The sequence below is a fragment of the Leopardus geoffroyi genome, chromosome B3 (genome assembly GCF_018350155.1).
Source record: "Leopardus geoffroyi isolate Oge1 chromosome B3, O.geoffroyi_Oge1_pat1.0, whole genome shotgun sequence".
Classification (NCBI taxonomy): Eukaryota; Metazoa; Chordata; class Mammalia; order Carnivora; family Felidae; genus Leopardus; species Leopardus geoffroyi.
In genome coordinates, this window is record NC_059337.1 from 65,087,410 (window position 1) to 65,107,150 (window position 19,741).

General features: G+C 39.6%; 1 protein-coding gene across 4 annotated transcripts; it reads right to left on the bottom strand.

The window, feature by feature from the left end:
* Positions 1-3,371: 3,371 nt before the first annotated feature.
* Positions 3,372-19,076, bottom strand: TMCO5A (transmembrane and coiled-coil domains 5A). Of its 4 annotated transcripts, none has more exons than XM_045450081.1 (12): positions 18,996-19,076; positions 18,400-18,444; positions 17,235-17,384; positions 16,438-16,561; positions 15,739-15,789; positions 15,008-15,079; positions 12,005-12,061; positions 11,536-11,595; positions 11,043-11,107; positions 9,604-9,661; positions 7,834-7,874; positions 3,373-4,010 (listed from the first exon to the last, which is right to left on the bottom strand). In XM_045450081.1, exons 2-12 carry the CDS (start codon positions 18,432-18,434, stop codon positions 3,812-3,814), a joined length of 912 nt encoding a protein of 303 aa, XP_045306037.1. In that variant the 5' UTR covers positions 18,435-18,444; positions 18,996-19,076; the 3' UTR covers positions 3,373-3,811. The 4 variants fall into 4 exon arrangements, with proteins under 4 accessions (XP_045306036.1, XP_045306037.1, XP_045306035.1 ...); XM_045450079.1 differs by lacking the exon at positions 18,996-19,076 and adding an exon at positions 18,683-18,985; XM_045450080.1 differs by lacking the exons at positions 15,739-15,789; positions 18,996-19,076 and adding an exon at positions 18,683-18,985 and having other exon boundaries at positions 3,372-4,010.
* Between the last annotated feature and the right edge of the window lie 665 nt (positions 19,077-19,741).

Sequence of the window (19,741 nt, forward strand, 5' to 3'; positions counted from 1 at the left end):
AGAACTCTGTTTCTCAGAATTATAAAATCAAAAATTCGATACCACTCTCAGAAAGCATAGTTACTAGCTGTGATGAGATAAAGGCATATAGCATACAAACCAGCTAGTATATACTATACTAGTAGGGGATCAACCTATTTTTCTTCCTTCCTTTCTTTTTTTTTTTATTCCTCTTTCCCCTTTCTGCCCCTTCCTTCCCTCCTCCTCCTCCACCTTTTTAATAAAATTATCTAAAATACAACAGAATCTCCTCCAGTTATGGTATTACATGATGAAAATTGTTTTCCTGAGTTTCTCTACCTTTTTTTTTTTTTCCTTGCTGGCTTTCTTTACCCTCTGAGTAAACATCCGTGCTCTGAATTCTCTCAGCTGCTGCATTCTGGGTATAACCCCAAACAATACAGTCAACATTTACCTTTACTGAAACAACAAACAGAGAAATTCTGTGGATTTCAAGCTGGTGTTAGGGATTTGTGTCCCCTACAATAACTTTTGAGCTGTTTTTCAGCATCTTTCCACTTGGCTACAGCAGAGAAAATATAGTGAATAATGAAATATGCATGAAAGAAAACTTTAAAAAAATTCTCTTAAAATAAATGACTCAAACCACAATGTGTGAAAGTACTCTTTTTTTTTTTTCATGATTGAGTTTCAAATTCATGCATTTAGAAGGTGTGGATTTCTTGCTTTATCATGCGGTGGGGTAAATGGGAGCTGGCCCAACCTGATCTTTTTCTTCTGCCAAGAATGAAATCCAATTCAATGTGGCATGGCCACCCAGTAGGAAGAAAACTGCCAGATTCCGCTGGATCCTAAAATTCCAGTGCCATTCAGTGTAGGAATAAATGTTGCATGCAGTGCAGACCTTTATTGACATGGTGGGTGCTGGGTAAATAACTCAGTTATGTGTACTGTCTGCAGGTGTTTTGTGTTTTTACTCTAATAATTGCCAGGAGAAAAGGGTTTGGGTTTTTTTTTTTTTTTTTTGAAGCTTGGGATTAAGAAAGAATTTACTTATTGTAGGTAATTTGTCAAGAAAGAGAGTTGTTTAATTTTATGGTATTTCAATCTGGTTACTTCTATTTAAAATATCCATCTAGGGTAAAAGATGTTTTTAGCTTTTCAGCAGAACGGTTTTGCTGACACATGGTCAGCTTTAGTGCTTGGCCTCTTACTCTTCCTCTCAGGCTGGCATCATCCTTGGATCTGATGTCCCCTCCTATTGGACATAGGCATGGGGCATTACTCCCTCCTCTGTTTTTCTGCTGTGGGACTCATCATGTATGCACATAATCTGTCTCTTCTTTTCACCTGCCCAAAGACAGATGGTATGTCTTCTTTATGTCCCCAACACTGTACAAAACTAGGGATTTAACTTCTTTTTCTTCCTTTTCTCATTTCTCTTCCTTTTCCTTCTGCTCTCAAATCTTGAGCAATATGACCTCATCATTTTGAGGAATGATTATTTTTAAAATGTAGATGTACAGAAATGTTGCCTAAACAGACCAGTTGATACTAAGTTAGAAAACCCAGGTTTGACTGTAGAAAAGAATGGCATATTGAATATTGACTTTAGTAAATAAAGGTTTCTCTTCTCTAGGGGCAGAAGTTCCAGAAAAGCCTGAAAAATGCCTGGAAGGGAAGGTGTGCTCCTTGGGGCCTCCCTTGGTATTTTGAGTATTAAGACTTCAGACTGGCCCTCTCACCTCCCACTCACCCACCCATTGTGGGTGTCCTGAGAGTAGGTTGACTTCCTAGACTGAAGGGTTTCCTAGGCAGGCAAGGGTGAGGCTGGCAAAAACTAAAATCAATCTTGGTCCTTTAGGAACTTGACACTGGAACAGAGGGCTCCGTATAGGAATAGAAGGAGAGATGCATCTTGAACTCTGGCACTGGGACCTTAAGCATAGGCACCCTTGGCTGAACTTAACGCTGAAGCATAGGACGTACTTCCTTCAGCAAAACACACTGTGCAGGGCCTTAGACTGCACATGAGGCAATCTTAGGTCTTGGTCTGTTGAGATGGTTCTGTTTGATTTCTCTTGTCCTGGCATAATTAAAGGTGACCTTTTCTATTATCACATGTGTCTCAATTTTTTTAATGCTGACTTTATTTTTGAGAGAGAGAGAGAGAGAGAGAGAGAGAGAGAGAATGGGGGAGGGGCAGAGAGAGGGGGACTGAGGATCTGAAACTGGCTCTGCACTGACAACAGAGAGCCTGGTGTGGGGCTCAAACCCACAAACTGTGAGATCATAATCTGAGCCGAGGTTGGCTGCTCAACTGACTGAGCCACCTAGGCACCCCACATGTGTCTCGAATTGGAGGGTAAATTATTTGATCACCCTGTGTAGGACTAATTGTCAGTGTTGACATTGTGTGGCCTCAAGAGGCAATGAATTAAGGGGTTTTTATGTTTGTTCCCTGCTGGTGTGGAGGGCAGAATGACCCTTCCCTGCTCTTGGATTTCAATGCTGTCAAGGCTCTGGAGAATTTAGGAGGCTCGGGAAGCTTCAAGAGGGAGTTTGAATATATCATGTTAATAAGGCACGTGGATGCTTCAGCAATTAATTGGAAAAATAAGAGGTTTGATTATATGTTATCCCAAGTTTTGAAGCAGTTTATAGTCTTATGCTATTTAGTTTAGAATCCTTGCTTTAGCCTTACAAACCTAATTGTGTACATTTTTTTTTTTTTTTACCGAGGTGTTTTTTTGTTTGTTTTTTGTTTTTGTTTTTTTCCAATGGCTTTTCAGTATCTCAATCTATGATCTTGAGAAGTTGTGGTTCTTATTGGCAGGAAGACACATGCAGTGAACTATAGCTTTAAGAATTTGTTTAATTGATCAAGTTGGTTGTTTACATGTAAAGCTAAAATTAGTGATTAAATGGGCATCTGCTTTTGCCTGCTCAGTATCCCTTTCTCTTTTTTTTGAGGGAAGTGAGGCCCTTTTTCTTACAGAAACACATTTCATTGAGTTTAGGTGGAGTTAACTTCCTTAACTCTTTCCCCCCTAACCTCCTCTATCCCTTATAAGAGGTTGGAAATGTGATTTCACAGATTCATGCTTGAATCTGAGCAATCAGAGCACTCCCATTCTTTAGGCCACACTGAGTTTGGGGCAGGGGTAGGCCCTTGACCCCAGCTAAGGCAGTTTCTCTGAAATTGCCTGCTGTAGCTATTGGAAAAGATGGTTTCATTCTACCAAGGCTGCTAATCTTGTACTATGGGATTTAGGTTGTTGGCACGATCTTTCCACTAAAAGGAGAATACCAATGCAAAGAGAATGTGGGGAAATCCCAGTGGCATTGCTTTGAGATTCCTGGACCCAGCCATGCCAGAAACCGCAGATTTTTAGTTCCATGAGGCAATACCCCTGCCCCCCCCCCCTTTTTTTCTGTGAATTTACAAATTAGCTTAAGTTAAGGTCACTTATAACCAAAGAGATCTAATATAAGTAGTGAGCAATTTTCTGCATTGCAGGGATCCAGTCTCTCAGATTTTAAAGATTTTCTAGAAGAATATATCAATTCTAACTTTGCTGAGCATCTGTGACATTGTTTCCCAAATAGTCTAGTTTGTTTACTGTCTTGTGCTATTTAGCTTATCCTGTAGTCCTAGAAATCTGTTGACAGAGCTTTCTACTGGGCAAGATCAATCTTGGAAAGACAACTGGAGATGGAAGATAATCAAGTAGACAGACCTGAAGGGAAGAGCTGAAGGATACCTCTTCCCTCCGCAAATTCCGCCGTCTCTTAGTCTACAGACTCAGACACCACTTGTCTTCTTTTGCTCAAGGTTATTTCTTATGTATCAGTGGGGTAACATGTCCTCTGTCTCAAGTGTGAGAGATGGAAAGAGGAAGCATCTTAGCTTCCACAGGATGCCCCTGCTCAATATCTTGGGCAGTGTGTTGATAAGGAGATCTGGATTTATAAAACATATGTGGAAAAACAAGTAGCCCAGCAGTCTGATGAAAAATAGGGTGGTGGAAAAGACATATTGAAAAAACCTGAAAAGAGAAAGTCAAGAAACTGTTAACCAGAGGTTAGGAAACCAGGAACAAAATCAAACTTATGCCTAAATGCATGTCTGGCTCCTTTTTGATCTTCAGATGTCTCCCACTAAGTGTTGTCTTCATTACCAACAACCCCTTATAAAGGCAGCTCCTTCCCATACTCTGGCTAGCCAGGTACTCTCTCTTTCATCACCATGTTTGATTTTTTAGTGTTTATCACTGGCTGAAATGATCTTGTTCTTTTATATTATGTTTTATTTTTTTGTTTTGCAGAGTTGTTTTCCAAAGTATTTTGCGCCAATTTGTAACCCATCAGCAGGGTATGTGTTTCTGTGGGTCCATATTTTCTCTAACACTTGATATCATCAGATTTAAAAAATTGTGCCAAATGTGTGTAAAGTAATGGTCTTAATTTGCATTTCCCTGATGAACAATGATGCTGAACATCTGCTCATAGGTCTTACATGTCTGCTCTTGCCCATTTATCTAGTAGGTTGTTTGGGCTTGTCTTATTGATTCGTAGGAGTTCTTTATATGATCTTGATATCAGTCCTTTTACATTGTGTGTATTGTGAATATCTTCCCTCTACTTTATTACTTTTATTTTCTCTAAGGTGTTAGAACAAAAGTTATTAATTTTAATAAAGTCTAGTGTATTAATCTTTATTTAGAACCAGTGTTTTTGTGTCTTATTCAAAAAAACCATTCCCTACATCCAGGCCTAACAGATGTTCCTATTTTCTACTAGCAGTGTATTCTAGTTTAAAATATGTCCACACATTATTCGATATTCTGCCCTTTAAGAGACTCTCCTCCCTTGTACTGTGGGCTGGACTTAATGACTTGGTTCTCAAGAATAGAGTATCATGGAAGTGACAGTGTATGACTTCCTAGATTACACACTAAAACCATTGCAGCTTCCTCTTTCCTCTCAGGAGGAAGCCAGCTGTCATGCTGGGAAGGATACATAAGCAGTCCTGTGGAGAGGTCTGTGTAAGGAGGAACTGAAACCTCCTGCCAACAAGCAGCAACATTTGTCCAGTGTGTGAGTAAGCTACCTTGAAAATAGATCCTCCAGTCTAGCCTTCTAATGACTCTAACTTGGCCAACATCTTAAAAAAGTTTTTTTTGGTAAATGTTTGTTTATTTTGCAGAGAAAGAGCACAAGCTGGGGAGGGGCAGAGAGAGAGAGAGAGAGAGAGAGAGGGAGAGAGAGAGGGAGACAAAGAATATGAAACAGGCTCCAGGCTCTGATTCAGATGCTCAGCCACTGAGCCACCCAGGTGCCCCTGGCCAACATCTTAACTGCAACCTAATAACAGATGGTGAGCTAGAACCACCCAGCTAAGTGGCTCACAGATTCCTAATCCACAGACATTGTGAGATGATAAATGTTTGTTGTTTGAAGACACTAAGTTTTGGGATGATTTGTTATGTGGCAGTAGATAATTAATGTCAATTTTTAAAGATTTTTTTTCTTTTTGGACATTTAGTCCTTAACATATCTGGCCTTGCTTTTTAAATATAGTGTGTGTGTGTGTGTGTGTGTGTGTGTGTGTGTGTGTGTGTGTATTTAAATGTGATCCAATCTCATTATTTCTCATCTGAATAATCATTTTTACCCTACTTTATTTTATTTTATTTTAATGTTTGAGAGGGAGAGGGAGAGGGAGAGAGAGAGAGAGAGAGAGAGAGAGACAACGTGAGTGGGGGAGGGGCAGAGAGAGACGAGAGAATCCCAGGCAGGCTCCATGCTGTCAGCACAGAACCCGCTATGGGGCTCAAACTCATATCATGACCTGAGCCAAGATCAAGAGTCAGACGCTTAACTGACTGAGCCACCCAGGCACCCCTCCCCTACCTTTATTGAACAATTCTTCTTTTCCTCTGTGACATACAATCACTGTCACATATCAGAGTTCCATATATGCCCTGTTTCTATTTCATTGGTTGATTTTATTCCTGTGACAGTATTACACTATTGTAATTAATGTAGCTTCAAAGTAAGTCCTCATAACTGGAAGGGCACGTTCCCCACTCTTTGCTCTCCTTTAAAATTGTCCAGGTTATTTTTGAGTTATTTACTCTTCTATATCCAGTGTATTTTTAGAATAATTTTATTAAATTTAATGAAAAATCTTTTGGGCAGTTTGGTTGGAATTGAAATGAGCTTATCATTTGAAGAGAATTGATGTATTTATGATTATCTCACTATATTTCTCTTCTTTCATTCATGTTACTTTTAATGTTTCCTAATGAATTTCTGTAAATTCCCCTTATAGTGGTCTTGATTTTTTCTTAAACTGATGAATTATTTTGACCTTGTGGTTTTACTATGATTTGCACAAGCAAATTTCTACTTTTTTCCTTCCTGTATAACCCTTACCCAATTGTGCTAGGTTGCTGCTTGAGGCAGCACCAATTCACTACCTACCTCCATCCACCAGTCAAAAACAGCCCGTTCCTCATCAATAATTGGTCTTGGTGATAGGAGTTAGGATCCATTATAGTATAACATCTTGGTCAGAATTAGAATCAGAAAACGTTTACAAATCTCTTCCTAGTATTCTCCTTGAAGCTGAATACAGTATTCATAAGAAAGTTCTGGGATGTTTTTCCCAGAGAAAATCCTAGGCATAATCTACCTTTATTATCTCTTGAGTCAGTGCCCAATATACCAGTGCCCCATAGGATATTGGAGCAGAGCAAGAGAAAGACCCTTCTAGTTTGATATGATAAGCTAGATTTTTAGGATATTGTCAGATTCTCTTCAGGATACCAACCCTCTTTTAAAGCAGATACTTCTTACCCTGGGAGCCCATGCGGGTAATTTCACGCTAAACACTGGTGTCAAATTATAGGCGAAGGCAGCCTTGGAATTCTAGGGAAATTCTGCTAGCTTTCAGGGAGTATTGTATTTAGGGATATCTGAATATGTAATAATGAAGGGGTATCCCCCTTGAGCAAATTGTCCAGACAATTGAAGCTGACCTTTAAGCATCAATAGTTTTACGTTAACCATTTTGATGGAACTCTGTCTAAATCATATTTCATGCCACTTTGAATATACGTTTCTCTTTGCCTTCTTAAATAAATTATATTGAACATAATCTGACCTTTTCTTACAAATGCAGGGGCTTCATGAGTGCCAATTTTACTTTGCTATCACAGTGATTCCCTCAGGACTAATATCTGCTCGGTTGTTTGAATCTTGAGCTCTTACTCATTTTAACAAGTATTTTTGAGGAATTATGTTCTGGGTACTGTTGAGTGTGATCTCTCTTTCATAATCATTTTCTCTCATTTGCTGTTAAGTAGGGGTATACATGGATTTACAATTCTCTAGTATTTCTAATGTAACATGTTGACATTGTATTAAGTTTGCGGGGGACACATCTCACACAATAGTGTGAAAATCCAATCATTTTAAGAATCATAAAAAGGATCCCCATTTCCAATCTTGATGTTATTGGGGAGCCAGATCCATCAAGCTAATTCAAATCATTAAAGGGAAAAAGGAATAAGCATGAGATTTGCCACATCTATCTTAGGTAATAAAGTTCTTATTTCTGATTACTACTAGCCTATTAGCTTCTGAAACTGGAAAATTGAGATTAGGGATTGCCTTGGGATGAGGAAGTCATACGTTAGAAGTGAGAAACTTGGTCATCAATGACACTAGTTTGTTGACTTCACTCTGGGGGTATGTGTGTGGGTATGTCTACAAGGGTTTCCTTGTCTAGACTTTGTTGTCTGCCAGGATGGCTAAGTGGAACTCCCCATTTTCCAGGAAGTTTACTCAAAGGTGTATCCTTACCTTTTACAGAACCAAGTTCCCTTGTTTTGGAGAGAATTATCCTGGGAGAAGGAAAGACATTAATAAATAAGCAATTTCTGGAATCTACCATTCACTGTCAAATAACATTCAATGAGCCATTAGTTAATGTTACATTTAGGTAATGTCTTGAAATTTTTTATATGCATAAACAGATGGAATTTTCAGAGACAAGCGTATATATTTGCTTGTATGTATGTGTAATTTTGTATTACTTTTTAATATATTGATAGAAATGAATGAAAGCCTGAAAAGGCAAGGTAGGTTGCCCTTTTTTGTATGTAAGGTCATACAGCTAATAAGTGGCAGGGCCAGACTTGGAACCTCGGTCCTTTGAATTCACATTACACCCTTACCTCCTGCTTAACCAGTAACCCTTAAAGAAGTTTACAGACTATGAAAACCACACAAATGTATTCTAAGAGAAGTTTTAAGAGTTCTAAAAATATAAAGATGAGGATATTTCCTGGATTTCTGTGGCATCTCTCTTCCAAAATATTTTCTCAGCTATTTCATTTTCCTTTTAGCTTGCTTGTGAGATAAAAATGAAGAAGTACAATCACATTTTAAAATTGTGAAAATGATGCTCACAGAATTGGAATTAGAAAGAAATTTTCTGGGTTACGAATTTTGTTCCCTAGCTTAAGTGAGATTAAGCAGCATGCCAGCTGGTCATTTGCTCAGGCAGGCTGTAAAGGTTGTTCAGACATCATAGGTCACTGAACCATCATGGGACTCTGGTAATCTTGAGGAAGATTTTTTCTCTGATAGATGGTGAGAAGGAATACTTTGATTAGTCAGTGAGAATAGATGATGGGGTATATCAGGGAGCATGCCAAGCTTGGTTCTAGAGAGGTGGAGTCCAGTTAATTTCAGGAGTTTTGTTGCTGTTGGTTGTTGTATAATATGCAAGCTTGGGGCCAAAATAACTTGTTCAGAATAATGGGAACCATGGTCACTGTGAACACGGTCTAATACATACCCAAACATCTGGATGACCCCAACGACAATAGATGATTGTTGATATTTGCTTTTTAGGAATAAAATACTTATTTTTTTTTGAAATTATGAAGACTATGTATCTAAATGATAAAGTTTCTGGTGAATGTCAATTTTGGCTCTAAAGCCAATATAAGTTAAAAAATTAAAGTCTATGGAAGTTTATCTTTTTGCCACCACAAGACACGAAGCAGGCCAAGAGGATGCTCTAAATCCAATTGTGTCCTTTAGACCGTTGCATATATGCTAATGACATCATGATGTTAAATGAACAGACACTGAAGCTGTTACATAAAGAAGTAATGACTTCTCATGTTTTAACTCATGGGCTAATTCTGATATATGCCCTGGTGCTCTGTGTAGTGAGAAATTTGGGATCCTGTTGGGATCACCAGGAAAGACCATTGTGATTATGGGAGATGGGAGGAGTGGTATATGTGTCCTGTCTTGGCCTCTTCTCCACAAGAGTGTTCCTTCAGTTAATATTTCTTCCTGCTTCCATTCTAAACTCTGTGAGGTCTGAGGCTAGTTTCTTTGAGAACAAGTCATTTGCATGGCTCTGAGAGAAGAGAGACCATTGTCCCATAGCATCTTTGTATGTTTAGGGTTGGAATGCTTTAGAATTATGTGTGCTACTATTCTTGGAAAATGCACATGAGAAGATTGGTATGTGTCTGGTGGCTTATAGTGTTTTGGAAACTCCCTTGAAGGTAATGACCCTGAGAAAAGCTGAAAGTGGGCTGAAATGGTTACCTTATTATTTTGGCTGTTACACTTTTTTCTTGCAGAATTCATGCTCAAGACTTTTGACCTAGGAGAGAAAGAACCAAGGTGGGAATTGAATAAAGTACATTTAAACGTTCATATTACATCATGGTTATTTAAAGAAGTTTTATATTCTAAAGCTATACTGTCCACTATTGTAGCCAATGGCTACATGTAGCTGTTTACATTTAATGAAAAAAAAAATCACTTCCTCCGTCACAACAGCCATCTTTCAAGTACTCAATAGGTGCATAGTGGCTACATACTAGATAGCACAAAAAATTCCATTGGGTAGTCCTGTTCTAAAATCTTGGCTTAGTAATGAAGCCATACTTAATGTTCAGAAAGGATCTCAGGAGACTTGAAGGTGTCCATTAGGGATAAGGACCTCTAAGTCCTGGTGCCCTGGCCCCCAGGCCACAATGTGGACTAGCCTATTTAGAGGCTGTATGAAGCCTAGGTCTTTTTCTCTTAATCCCAAGACTCCAAAATATTTAATACATGGAAATACTTCCCATGTGAATTAAGATTTAAATTTTAAAGAGGGTCAGGGAATGGAAGTGAGGTTTTTGGTTTTAGTTTCTCACTATTTAGACTCTTGACATACTCAAGGAGTATTTTTTTTTTTTTTTTGCGGGGAGGGGGGAGGCTTTTCTCTTACTCTAATTTCTAATTTTATTGTTCATAGTTTAATATAGTATACAGTTTGCGTTTCATAATATGATTGACCTAGTTTGTGTCTGGAGATTAGTTTCATGCCTATCCCATATGGTTGAATTTCCATACATTTTGGGGAAGTGAGGATGGTGTTAATTTTAAGACCTTTATTATAAAATTTAAGGAATGGCCATTTTATCAGGGTGCCAGACCACTAACCCTTTTTATTTATTTTACTGTACTTTATTTTATTTATTTAATTAAAAAAATTTTTAATGTTTATTTTTGAGAGAGAGAGCGAGCGAGTGCGCAACGGGGGAGGGGCAGGGAGAGAGACACAGAATCAGAATCAGGCTCCAGGCTCTGAGTTGTCAACGCAGAGTACCATGCAGGGCTTGAACTCACAGACCAGAGATCATGGCCTGAGCCCAAGTTAGATGCTCAACAGACTGAGCCACCCGGGCACCTGACCGTTTTTAAAGCACATGTTCTTGCCCTTAATATAAACCTGAATAATTGACAGTGTGATTACAATTATGAAGGAAGGTATGTTTCTGCAGTCTGTTAAGAAAGATAGGAGAAGGACCTGCATTTTTAAATAGATGTGGTTGAGCGGGGGTCAACAAGATCGCTAACAGAGAGGAAAGTTATGTGGTGTTGGGGCTCACTGAATTCCAAATAGGAATTGGTCAGAGAAATGTTTGCTCTGACTCCGGCTGAGATGGGGTTACCACTAAAACCAGGATGTTCCTTTGTTTGTCAAAGCTCACACTTCTCTCTCAAGGAACCGAGTCTCTAGTTCTTCTTCCATTTTCCTCAGAGTTTCCTGGTACTTCTTCAAAGAGAAATAAAAGAAACCACAGTTACTTGCTAGAAGCCTTACGTGCTTTTTGCTGTTAATAACCATGTATTACAGCATTGTCATGTGAATGTTTGGTATTCCCACTGCCATTTTGTCTCCTTTCCCAGTCCACCAGCCCCCTACTACTCCAGATCTCTTACTGCACTTCACCACTGGGCAGGTCCCTGTGGTTATTGGGATTATGAACAGGAAAAGTGCTCATTATTAATTTAAGAGTTCAGAGCTTTGGAGATGAGGGCAGTAATAGAATGATTCTAGTGGTAGAGTGTCATCCTCCCTAAAGGCCTTTGTAATGCCACCTTGAAGCATTAAAATTGTTGCAGTGTTCTTTGAAAAGCCTGGTTTCACTTCATCCTGTACCTTAACAAACACATTACTATCCCTTTACAGAGAAACTGTACCTTTATGCAGAGGGCCTGATCTTCACAGAGCTGTGCCACAAATGTATAGTCTTCCATTACCTGGGAAGTCAAAATTCAGTCTTAAATTTTACTCAGTAGGTTGCTATAAGAACAGTAGTATACTTGTTTCCTCTTAGGCCCCAGGCCTTAAATGTGCTTTTCTAATTGTTCTAAATATGTATTTGCTGTATGTATGAAACCATGCCTTTTTTTTTTTTTTTTTTTTTTGTGGATGAACAGGCTGTACTTTACAGTCCCGATGGAAATTACTTGGGGACAGTTGGGAGAAAAATAGATACTAATTCATAGAAGGTATAGATTATGGAGAATATTCTGTAAAAAATGTGAAAAGAGAAGGTAATCTGGGGGACTGTATTGCCATGATGTAATACATTCCTTCAAATCTTGTGACCAAAGATCAAGTTTTCCTTACTGTGGGAGAAGGAACATTGAAGTTATTGTCGTTTACCTTGGTCAGCTTTTGCTCTTGGTCTGCACAGGAAGCTTCCAGCTGTTTTAACTTAGCCTATAGAAAGGGAAAGAGACTGGTAACTCAGCCAGGTAAAAGCAGGATTCCATTCTGAAATGGGATCACAAACATTATCTCACAGGTGGTTAAAGTGCGTCAGGACCAATTTTAGATGTCTTTTTAATGGAGGGAGTCAACCTTGAGATGAGAGGACACTTGAATTGAATCTAGTGTGAAGTAGCACTAATTTGGTGTGTATGAAGATGTTACGTGGCTGGAGCTTAGGGGCGATTGGTAAGAATGAAATGAGGTGGGGAAAGATAGACATGTAAGAGATTACAATAGGCCCTTATAGCTTCTGGAGAGTTTGGTTCTTTATTCTAATTGCAGTGAGAAGCCTAAAGTTGTAAAGATACAATCTGGTTTGTCTTCTTTCTTGTTTAAATTTATTTAAAAAATTTTTAATGTTTGTTTATTTTTGAGAGAGAGAGAGAGAGAGAGAGAGAGTGAGAGTGAGTGAAAGAGAGCAGGGGAGGGGGTAGAAAGAGAGGGAGACACAGAACCCGAAGCAGGCTCTAGGCTCCGAGCTGTCAGCACAGAGCCAAATGCGGGGCCCAAACTCATGACTGAGATCATGACCTGAGCTGAAGTCGGACGCTTAACTGACTGAGCCACCCAAGTGCCCCTGGCTTGTTTTCTTTCTAAAGAATAATCTTTTCTGTGTGTGGAAGGTAGACTGTTTAGGTCTAAGTATAAAGGCAGGAGGACTAACTAGTTAGGAGGCTGCTTTAGCATCCAGGTGAGGGGTTATGGTGGCTTGCAAAAGGGTGGTGTAATAGTAGTAGAGAGGAAAAGATGCATTTGGGGTATATTCTGTAAGCAGAGGGGACATACTGCAGGCTTTCCTCTCTTCCCTTTTCAGCTCTATTGTTCCCACTTTCATTGAGCTACCATTTTTTTTTTTTTTCACATTTGGACTCTTCTAACAGTTCTTTTCCCCACCAGTCAATTACATTTAGGGGCAGACAGCCAAAGGTGCTATGGGCTGTATTTTAAAGACAGTGGCCTGAGTCACAAGGAGTTGAGGTGGGTGTCCTATTAAACTGCTCAACTGATCACCAGCATGCAAGAGGAATAGAAGCAAAAGAGATAATGTATATTTCATAGAGTTAGAGATACAACGTGAGAATTCTTCAAAATAGGTGGACAAAAGGGAATGATTCAAAGCGTTAATAATACTCTTTAGGGCTGGGCTGATGGCTGCCAGGAAAATAATGGCCATTGTTGTGCCAGGAACTCTCTGTCTGGAGTCTGTCACAATCAGCTCACCTGACGTGGCCAGCATAGCCAGACTTAAAGTGTCACCGCTAGATTCGGGCAGACTTGCTGTTAGCAAAACTTATTTTGGGCAGAAGAAGGAAGAAAATCAGTCTTCTAATCTCTGCACTTTTATGGCTAGGATAATCAAGGAGCTTTAAGCTCCTTTCTAGTCTTAGCTCAAGTTTATTCCCCATGTACACACAGGCTCCTGATTTCTCTCTTTCCAGATAAGTGTCCTGGATAGTCATGCCCAAACAACTTACTTGAAGGCTTTGACTTCCTCTTTTTTATGTCTATCAATGCTAATTTGGCCACCAGAACATAGAGCAGTAATTCTCTATTCTTTCATTTTCGATTTCTATTTTTTCTTTCAACGTTTATTTATTTTTGGGACAGAGAGAGACAGAGCATGAACGGGGGAGGGTCAGAGAGAGAGGGAGACACAGAATCAGAAACAGGCTCCAGGCTCTGAGCCATCAGCCCAGAGCCTGACGCGGGGCTCGAACTCACGGACTGCAAGATCGTGACCTGGCTGAAGTCGGACGCTTAACCGACTGCGCCACCCAGGCGCCCCTCGATTTCTATTTTAAATGTGTCTATATCTTCAGAGTCTTCATACACACAGTATGGGCTTAAGTATGGGCTTACATGTGGGGCTTAAGAAGCAAAAGAGATTGAAAGATAGGGACAGTGTGTTTTTCTGCTCTTTAATTTGCTTGTTCTTAAATGACACATATAAAAATAAGTATCAATTAAAAAAAGCAAGATGGGGCCTGGGTGGTTCAGTCAAAAGAGCACGTGGCTCTTGATCTCAGGGTCATGAGTTGGAGCCCCACACTGGGTGCAGAGATTTCTAAAAAAAAATACAAAAAACAAACAAACAAACAAAACTTAAACATCATAAAAAGAAGCAAAGAAAAATTAGATAAGGCAAGGACAAAGACATATTCCTACAGAAATTATCAATAAGAATTGAATCTGCCTTCTGAAAAAAAAGATCTCTAAATCTTGCATCTTTGATCAGATGGGTTATGGTTGTGCTCAGGTGCTTAACTGTGAAACACAATTAGGGAAATGGTAAGCCCTGTATGATGCACTTAGCAGTTAGAGGTCACTATATACTTGAATGACCAGTTGAATGAATCCTTTGCTGGATTGGAGTCAATGACAAGGTGTGTAAATTACCTAGCACACAGTAGATTTACAAGTCCAAACTCTGCCTCTATATGAATTCATGCATATGCTTCTGCCATACTTTTAAATAATCACCTTAAAATTGTGACTTTTTAATGTTTTAGAACTCCAAAAAAAGAATATTTTATATACACAATTTCATTCAGTTTTCAAACTGAGGCTGGGAGGAACTGATTAAATTGCTCAACTTCATATATCACACTAAGTACCTCTGGGTCTGGGATTTAAATGAGGGACTTCAACTACCTCCAATGTTATGTATTTGTGCATTTGTGCCCTCTTTTTGATGGAAAGAGAACAAAATATATGGCTTCAGAGTGAAAGCCCTTACTAAGGGCAGAGGAGAATTCAGCATTTAGTAGCCCAGGTTTAATCAGGCATGGCTGAAACTACAAAGAATTTATCCCAACTTTGACAATTGTTTCCACTTAAAGACTTGTTTTCCTGGTCACGCAGACCAAACCCATTTGAGATTGCTTTTTTGTTTACCTTTGACTCTTCTGGGGTTCCTTTTAGATCTTCTTGTTCACACTTGGTTGCCTTATGTGATTTCCTTGTAAGCTGTGGTTTCAAACAGAAAAAATACATTTCAAATAAAAAATATATCAAATAAAAAAAATAAAGCAGACAAAGACATTCTCTGATGTGTGGGAGACAACTTGGCCCAGATCAAAGCTGCTAGGAAATGGTCCCTTGATGGATATTTGGTGTCTTTGGGAACATCTTTAATCTACCTCCATTTATTCTCACTAGTTTTGGCCACCAAAGCTGCTCAAAGCAGGAGTACTTCCCTGAACCCCTAATCCATGCCAAATTATTCAGGCCTGTGGGCATGGGTCAGAAAGTAGGGGAATCATAAAGAAATCCACTGTATTTTGACCAGTTGAGGTAGAGGGAATACCTGGAGAAAGAAGAAGGGACCACAGAGGTCCCAGTCAATCCCTTTGGAAGCAATTTCCTTGTGATAGAATGAAGAACCTATGGGATCACTGAATACCTGGGATGCCCTATCCACTTCTTTCAATTTGACACTTGCAGGGATAATCCATGGCACTTTGGTCATGAGACTCAGCCTCAGGAGAGTGGATTAGTAGTAGTGCCCACGCCCAGCACAGGCCTCTCTGACATGTGGGATCTTCTGTGATTATTTGCCCTCCCTTGCCTCTTTGATGAGTGGTGCTGCTGTGGGGACACCAGGGAACACAAAAGCCCCATGTCACCTTTCTTTGAAGTTCTTCTATACTGTGGACCAGAGTCTCATTCTTCCTATCCTGTTGAGAGGACGAAGCAGAGTTTAAATGTGCATCTGTGTACCACCATCTTGATTTGGTTGACTGTTCTTTATTTTACCCCAGTGATATTTTACTACAGTAACTGTACCTTCCTGCATAATGTCAGGTAAAGGACCTGTGGTTTGATCTCCATACATACACACCAACTTCCCAGGGATTGAGATGACCACATCCCTGGCTTCCCAATATTAAATATTACCAGAGACACCCTACCCTTCACACATCCCCTTCCTTGCAAGGACATACTCTGCTATGACTTTTGAGTTGACTATACTTTGTATGTAAAAAGGGGAAACTGTTGTTTCTGACAGTGAGGAGGAATCAACCCTATCAATTGGCTTTTCCCTGCTTTTTTAAACATTTTTTTAAAAGTTTATTGATTTATTTTGAGAGAGAGAGAGAGAGAGAGAGAGCCAGCAGGAGAGGGGCGGAGAGGGAGGGAGGGAGGGAGAGAGAGAGAGAGAGAGAGAGAGACTCCGAAGCAGGCTCCATACTGTCAGCGCAGACCCTGACTCAGGGCTTGAACTCATGAACCGCAAGATCGTGACCTGAACTGAAGTCAAGATTCAGACAGTTAACCAAATGAACCACCCAGGAACACCAAGCTCTTCCCTAATTCTTGCTTACAAGTCTGGCTGTCTCTTCTTCCAGCTCCTGCAAGGCTTTTTCCCTCTCTATCATGGTGTGGTTCTCCTTTTCCCATTCTTCATCTTCAGCCAAGTCTCTGGTGTGAGCAATCTCACCTTCCATCCTGGACGATGCAAGCACACACTATGAGGAACTGACAGCCTTAGAAATAATAAAACACATGTCAGTTTTAAGGGTACTTTGATGACAATAAATATAAATCTAAAGTTGGAAACCCTTTCTTTCCTGGATCCTTAGGATCAGAATCTCTTTAAAGACAAGAAAAGTAAGATTCCCCCGATTACCACATCAAACACCCCAATGTACTTCCAGCTCAGGTGAGTATCTTTCATTCTTTTAGGATTTTCTTTGTTGTTGTTTTAATGTCTATTTATTTTGAGAGAGAGAGAGAGAGAGAGAGAGAGAGAGAGAAGGAAATTAAGTGGGTTGAGGGACAGAGACAGAGGGAGAGAGAGAATCCCAAGCAGACTCCATGCTGTCGGAACAGACCCTGATGAGGAGCTTGATCCTATGGTCATGACCACGAGATCATGACCTGAGCTGAAATCAATAGTTGGATGCTTAATTGACTGAGCCACCCAGGTGTCCTTAGGATTCTCTTTGAAACTTGCTGTATTATTCAGGGGTTTGAACCACAGACAAATACTGAAGAATGAAAAAGAAACTTCTTTGTTATAAAAAGATAAAGGCTCTAGAAAAAGCTGGAAAATTCAATTGTTTCTTCTCCTCCCAGTTCTTTGGATTAGGAACTTCCCACATGAAACCCCAATACTCACCTCTGAATCTCATTGTCTTTCTCTTGAATTTTGAGAAGCAGTTCCTGATTTGCTTCATCTATTCTCTGCATATCCCTTTCAAGGTCCATGTTCAAACTGTTAATGTTCCTCTTTGACTGGACCAGTCTTAAGATTTCCACTTTCTCTGACCTGTAGGCTCAGCCCCCAAAATGAATAAGGGCCAGTTATCTTAAGATCACTAATTTTTTGGGCCAAAAAGGATATCTAGAAGACATATAACTCATTAGCCTGGCTATTTTTGGGAGCACACCTTTCCTTTTTCATTTTTAGGAAATTACATTTCTTAATCATGCTGTACAATTTGTTTCAATAATTCTTAACTCAGCAAAGGAGGTCTTTCTTGGCCAGAGTGCTCAGTATAATAGTGCACCTCCACTGTGGTTCCAGGAGAAGTTTTGCTTCCTTAAATAGCCTTTTGCATTGGAGAGAATGATTTTCAAGTTGTTCACAAAAGCTGCTCATGCAGTACACTTTTATCAAGTACATTTAGTCAGGAAGCTGGTACATAATTTATGATTGGACACAGGTTTATGCAGAACCACAAGAAGTTTCCACCAGCAGTTAGGGCTTCAGTCTTTTCCTACCTCCCCTCAACTGAAAATTTCTCTGCTATTGCCTACTAGAAAGCTTGAGAATATCCTATGGGAGTCACTCCATTAAGCACACACAGAAGTAATCCAGGTTTTCACTTTCAAGAATGCAGGTATCATTTTTGAAGTAAATTTGAATGAAATAATGGTAACTTAATGCTAGTGTAGTCTAGAAATGTATCTGGCACATGGGAAGCTCTCAATAAACTTTTCGTTTTCTTGAAAATGAATTAATTCATTGAATTAATTGGTTTGTCTCTAAAATGACTAACTGGAAATAAGATAATGACGTAGAGGGGCATATGTATTGAATAGGCACAAGGGACGGTTTTGGAAAAGAAATTCCTACCTTGTGAAGGGCTGGCTTGGATGGGGGCTTTGCAATGGCTGTCACTTCAGGAGGCCAAGGGGTATTTGGGGCAGAGTACAGTGGAGGACAGATGGATAGGAGCTGAAGGAGAGAGCAAGACTAGAAGATGAAAGGAGGAATCAGTAGCAGACCTGCTTCATACCTTGGTCCTTGGATGTGACTTTGCATAATCAGGACTACTTACTCATAGTCTAGCTGATTGTCCTTGTGTTCTTCCATTGTAGATTCCCTAAAATACCAGCAGAGATGTATGTAATGAATTGGGGAAATGGGTCCATTTATAAAATACAGTAACTAGCTGAGAGTCCCAAAAGACAGGAACAAAATTAACTGTTTTTTTTCCCTCCCACTCCTATAATTTGGCCATAACGAAACTTGGCTTTCTGATTCTTCTGCCTATGAATATGCTTATGCCTCAGTAAGGATACAGTGAGGATAGAGGGATAATGCTGGAAAATTCAATATACATCCTGCAGAAGATAGATGGTTCACCAACACAAAACCCTTTGGAAATGTATACGTGGCAGTAAGCATCAATAGACATTATCAGTTGTTCTTAATATCTTTTTTTCTCTATGCCCAGGTGCTTCTCTTAAGCCCCATGTGCATAGATAAATGTGCATAACTGCCCTGGAAAATAATCTTTCTAGCCTGGCTTCTGCAAGAATCTCCAGATATTAAGATCTTTAATATTAAATAGGACTCAGAAAAAACAAGCAGGAGTAAATAATTTGGCTTATTCTGCTACTTAGTTTCCTCCTTTTCTCCAATAAAGTCTACCTCCCTTCTGATGTATGGTCTTCTGGATTCTGCTCTAGTCTATTAGCTTCTGAAGAGTCTAATCTTTCCCCACTGGAACCATGCAATAGAATCTCAGAACCTTCTATAGGGTCATAATTCTTCTCTAGACATAGGATGGGTGGGGCAGTATGTTACAGTAGGATGGATGGCAATGGTTTCTCCTCATTTGTGCCAAGTTCAGAGCCAAGTCTTCCCTTTGGTGGCAGTAGTTTCAATGGATCTGATTTCTAGGCAGATTGAAGGGATAGCTTCTGTCTCATTTCTCTAGCAGATTGAGCACTTTCCTTGCCCAAGCTTGACTCATATGGGAACTCTGGGTCCTAACACCAGCAGCCTAATCCCATAATGTAGTCAACTAACTACTCATTCATTCAACAAACACTGAAACTTGGAAGGAGCACCTATTTTTGCCAGGCACTGTTCTAAGTACGAGGAGACAGAATGGGAACGAAATAGCCCAAAGCACTTGCCTTTATGGAGTTTACACTCTAGGGTGTGTGTTGGGGGGTGGAAAGGGGTAACACAATCAACAGAAAACAGGAGTAAATTGATTTTATCTGGTATGTATATTTTGGCCAGATTAGGCACAATTTGTAACTTTTTATGTGTGCAAGTCACGGAAACCTGAAGTTTCAGATCTTGACTTAATAAGGACTGCATTGAGTTGATTTGTGGGCCAAAGTGACTTCTTAACATACTGTAGTTTCTAACAAACTATTTGTAAA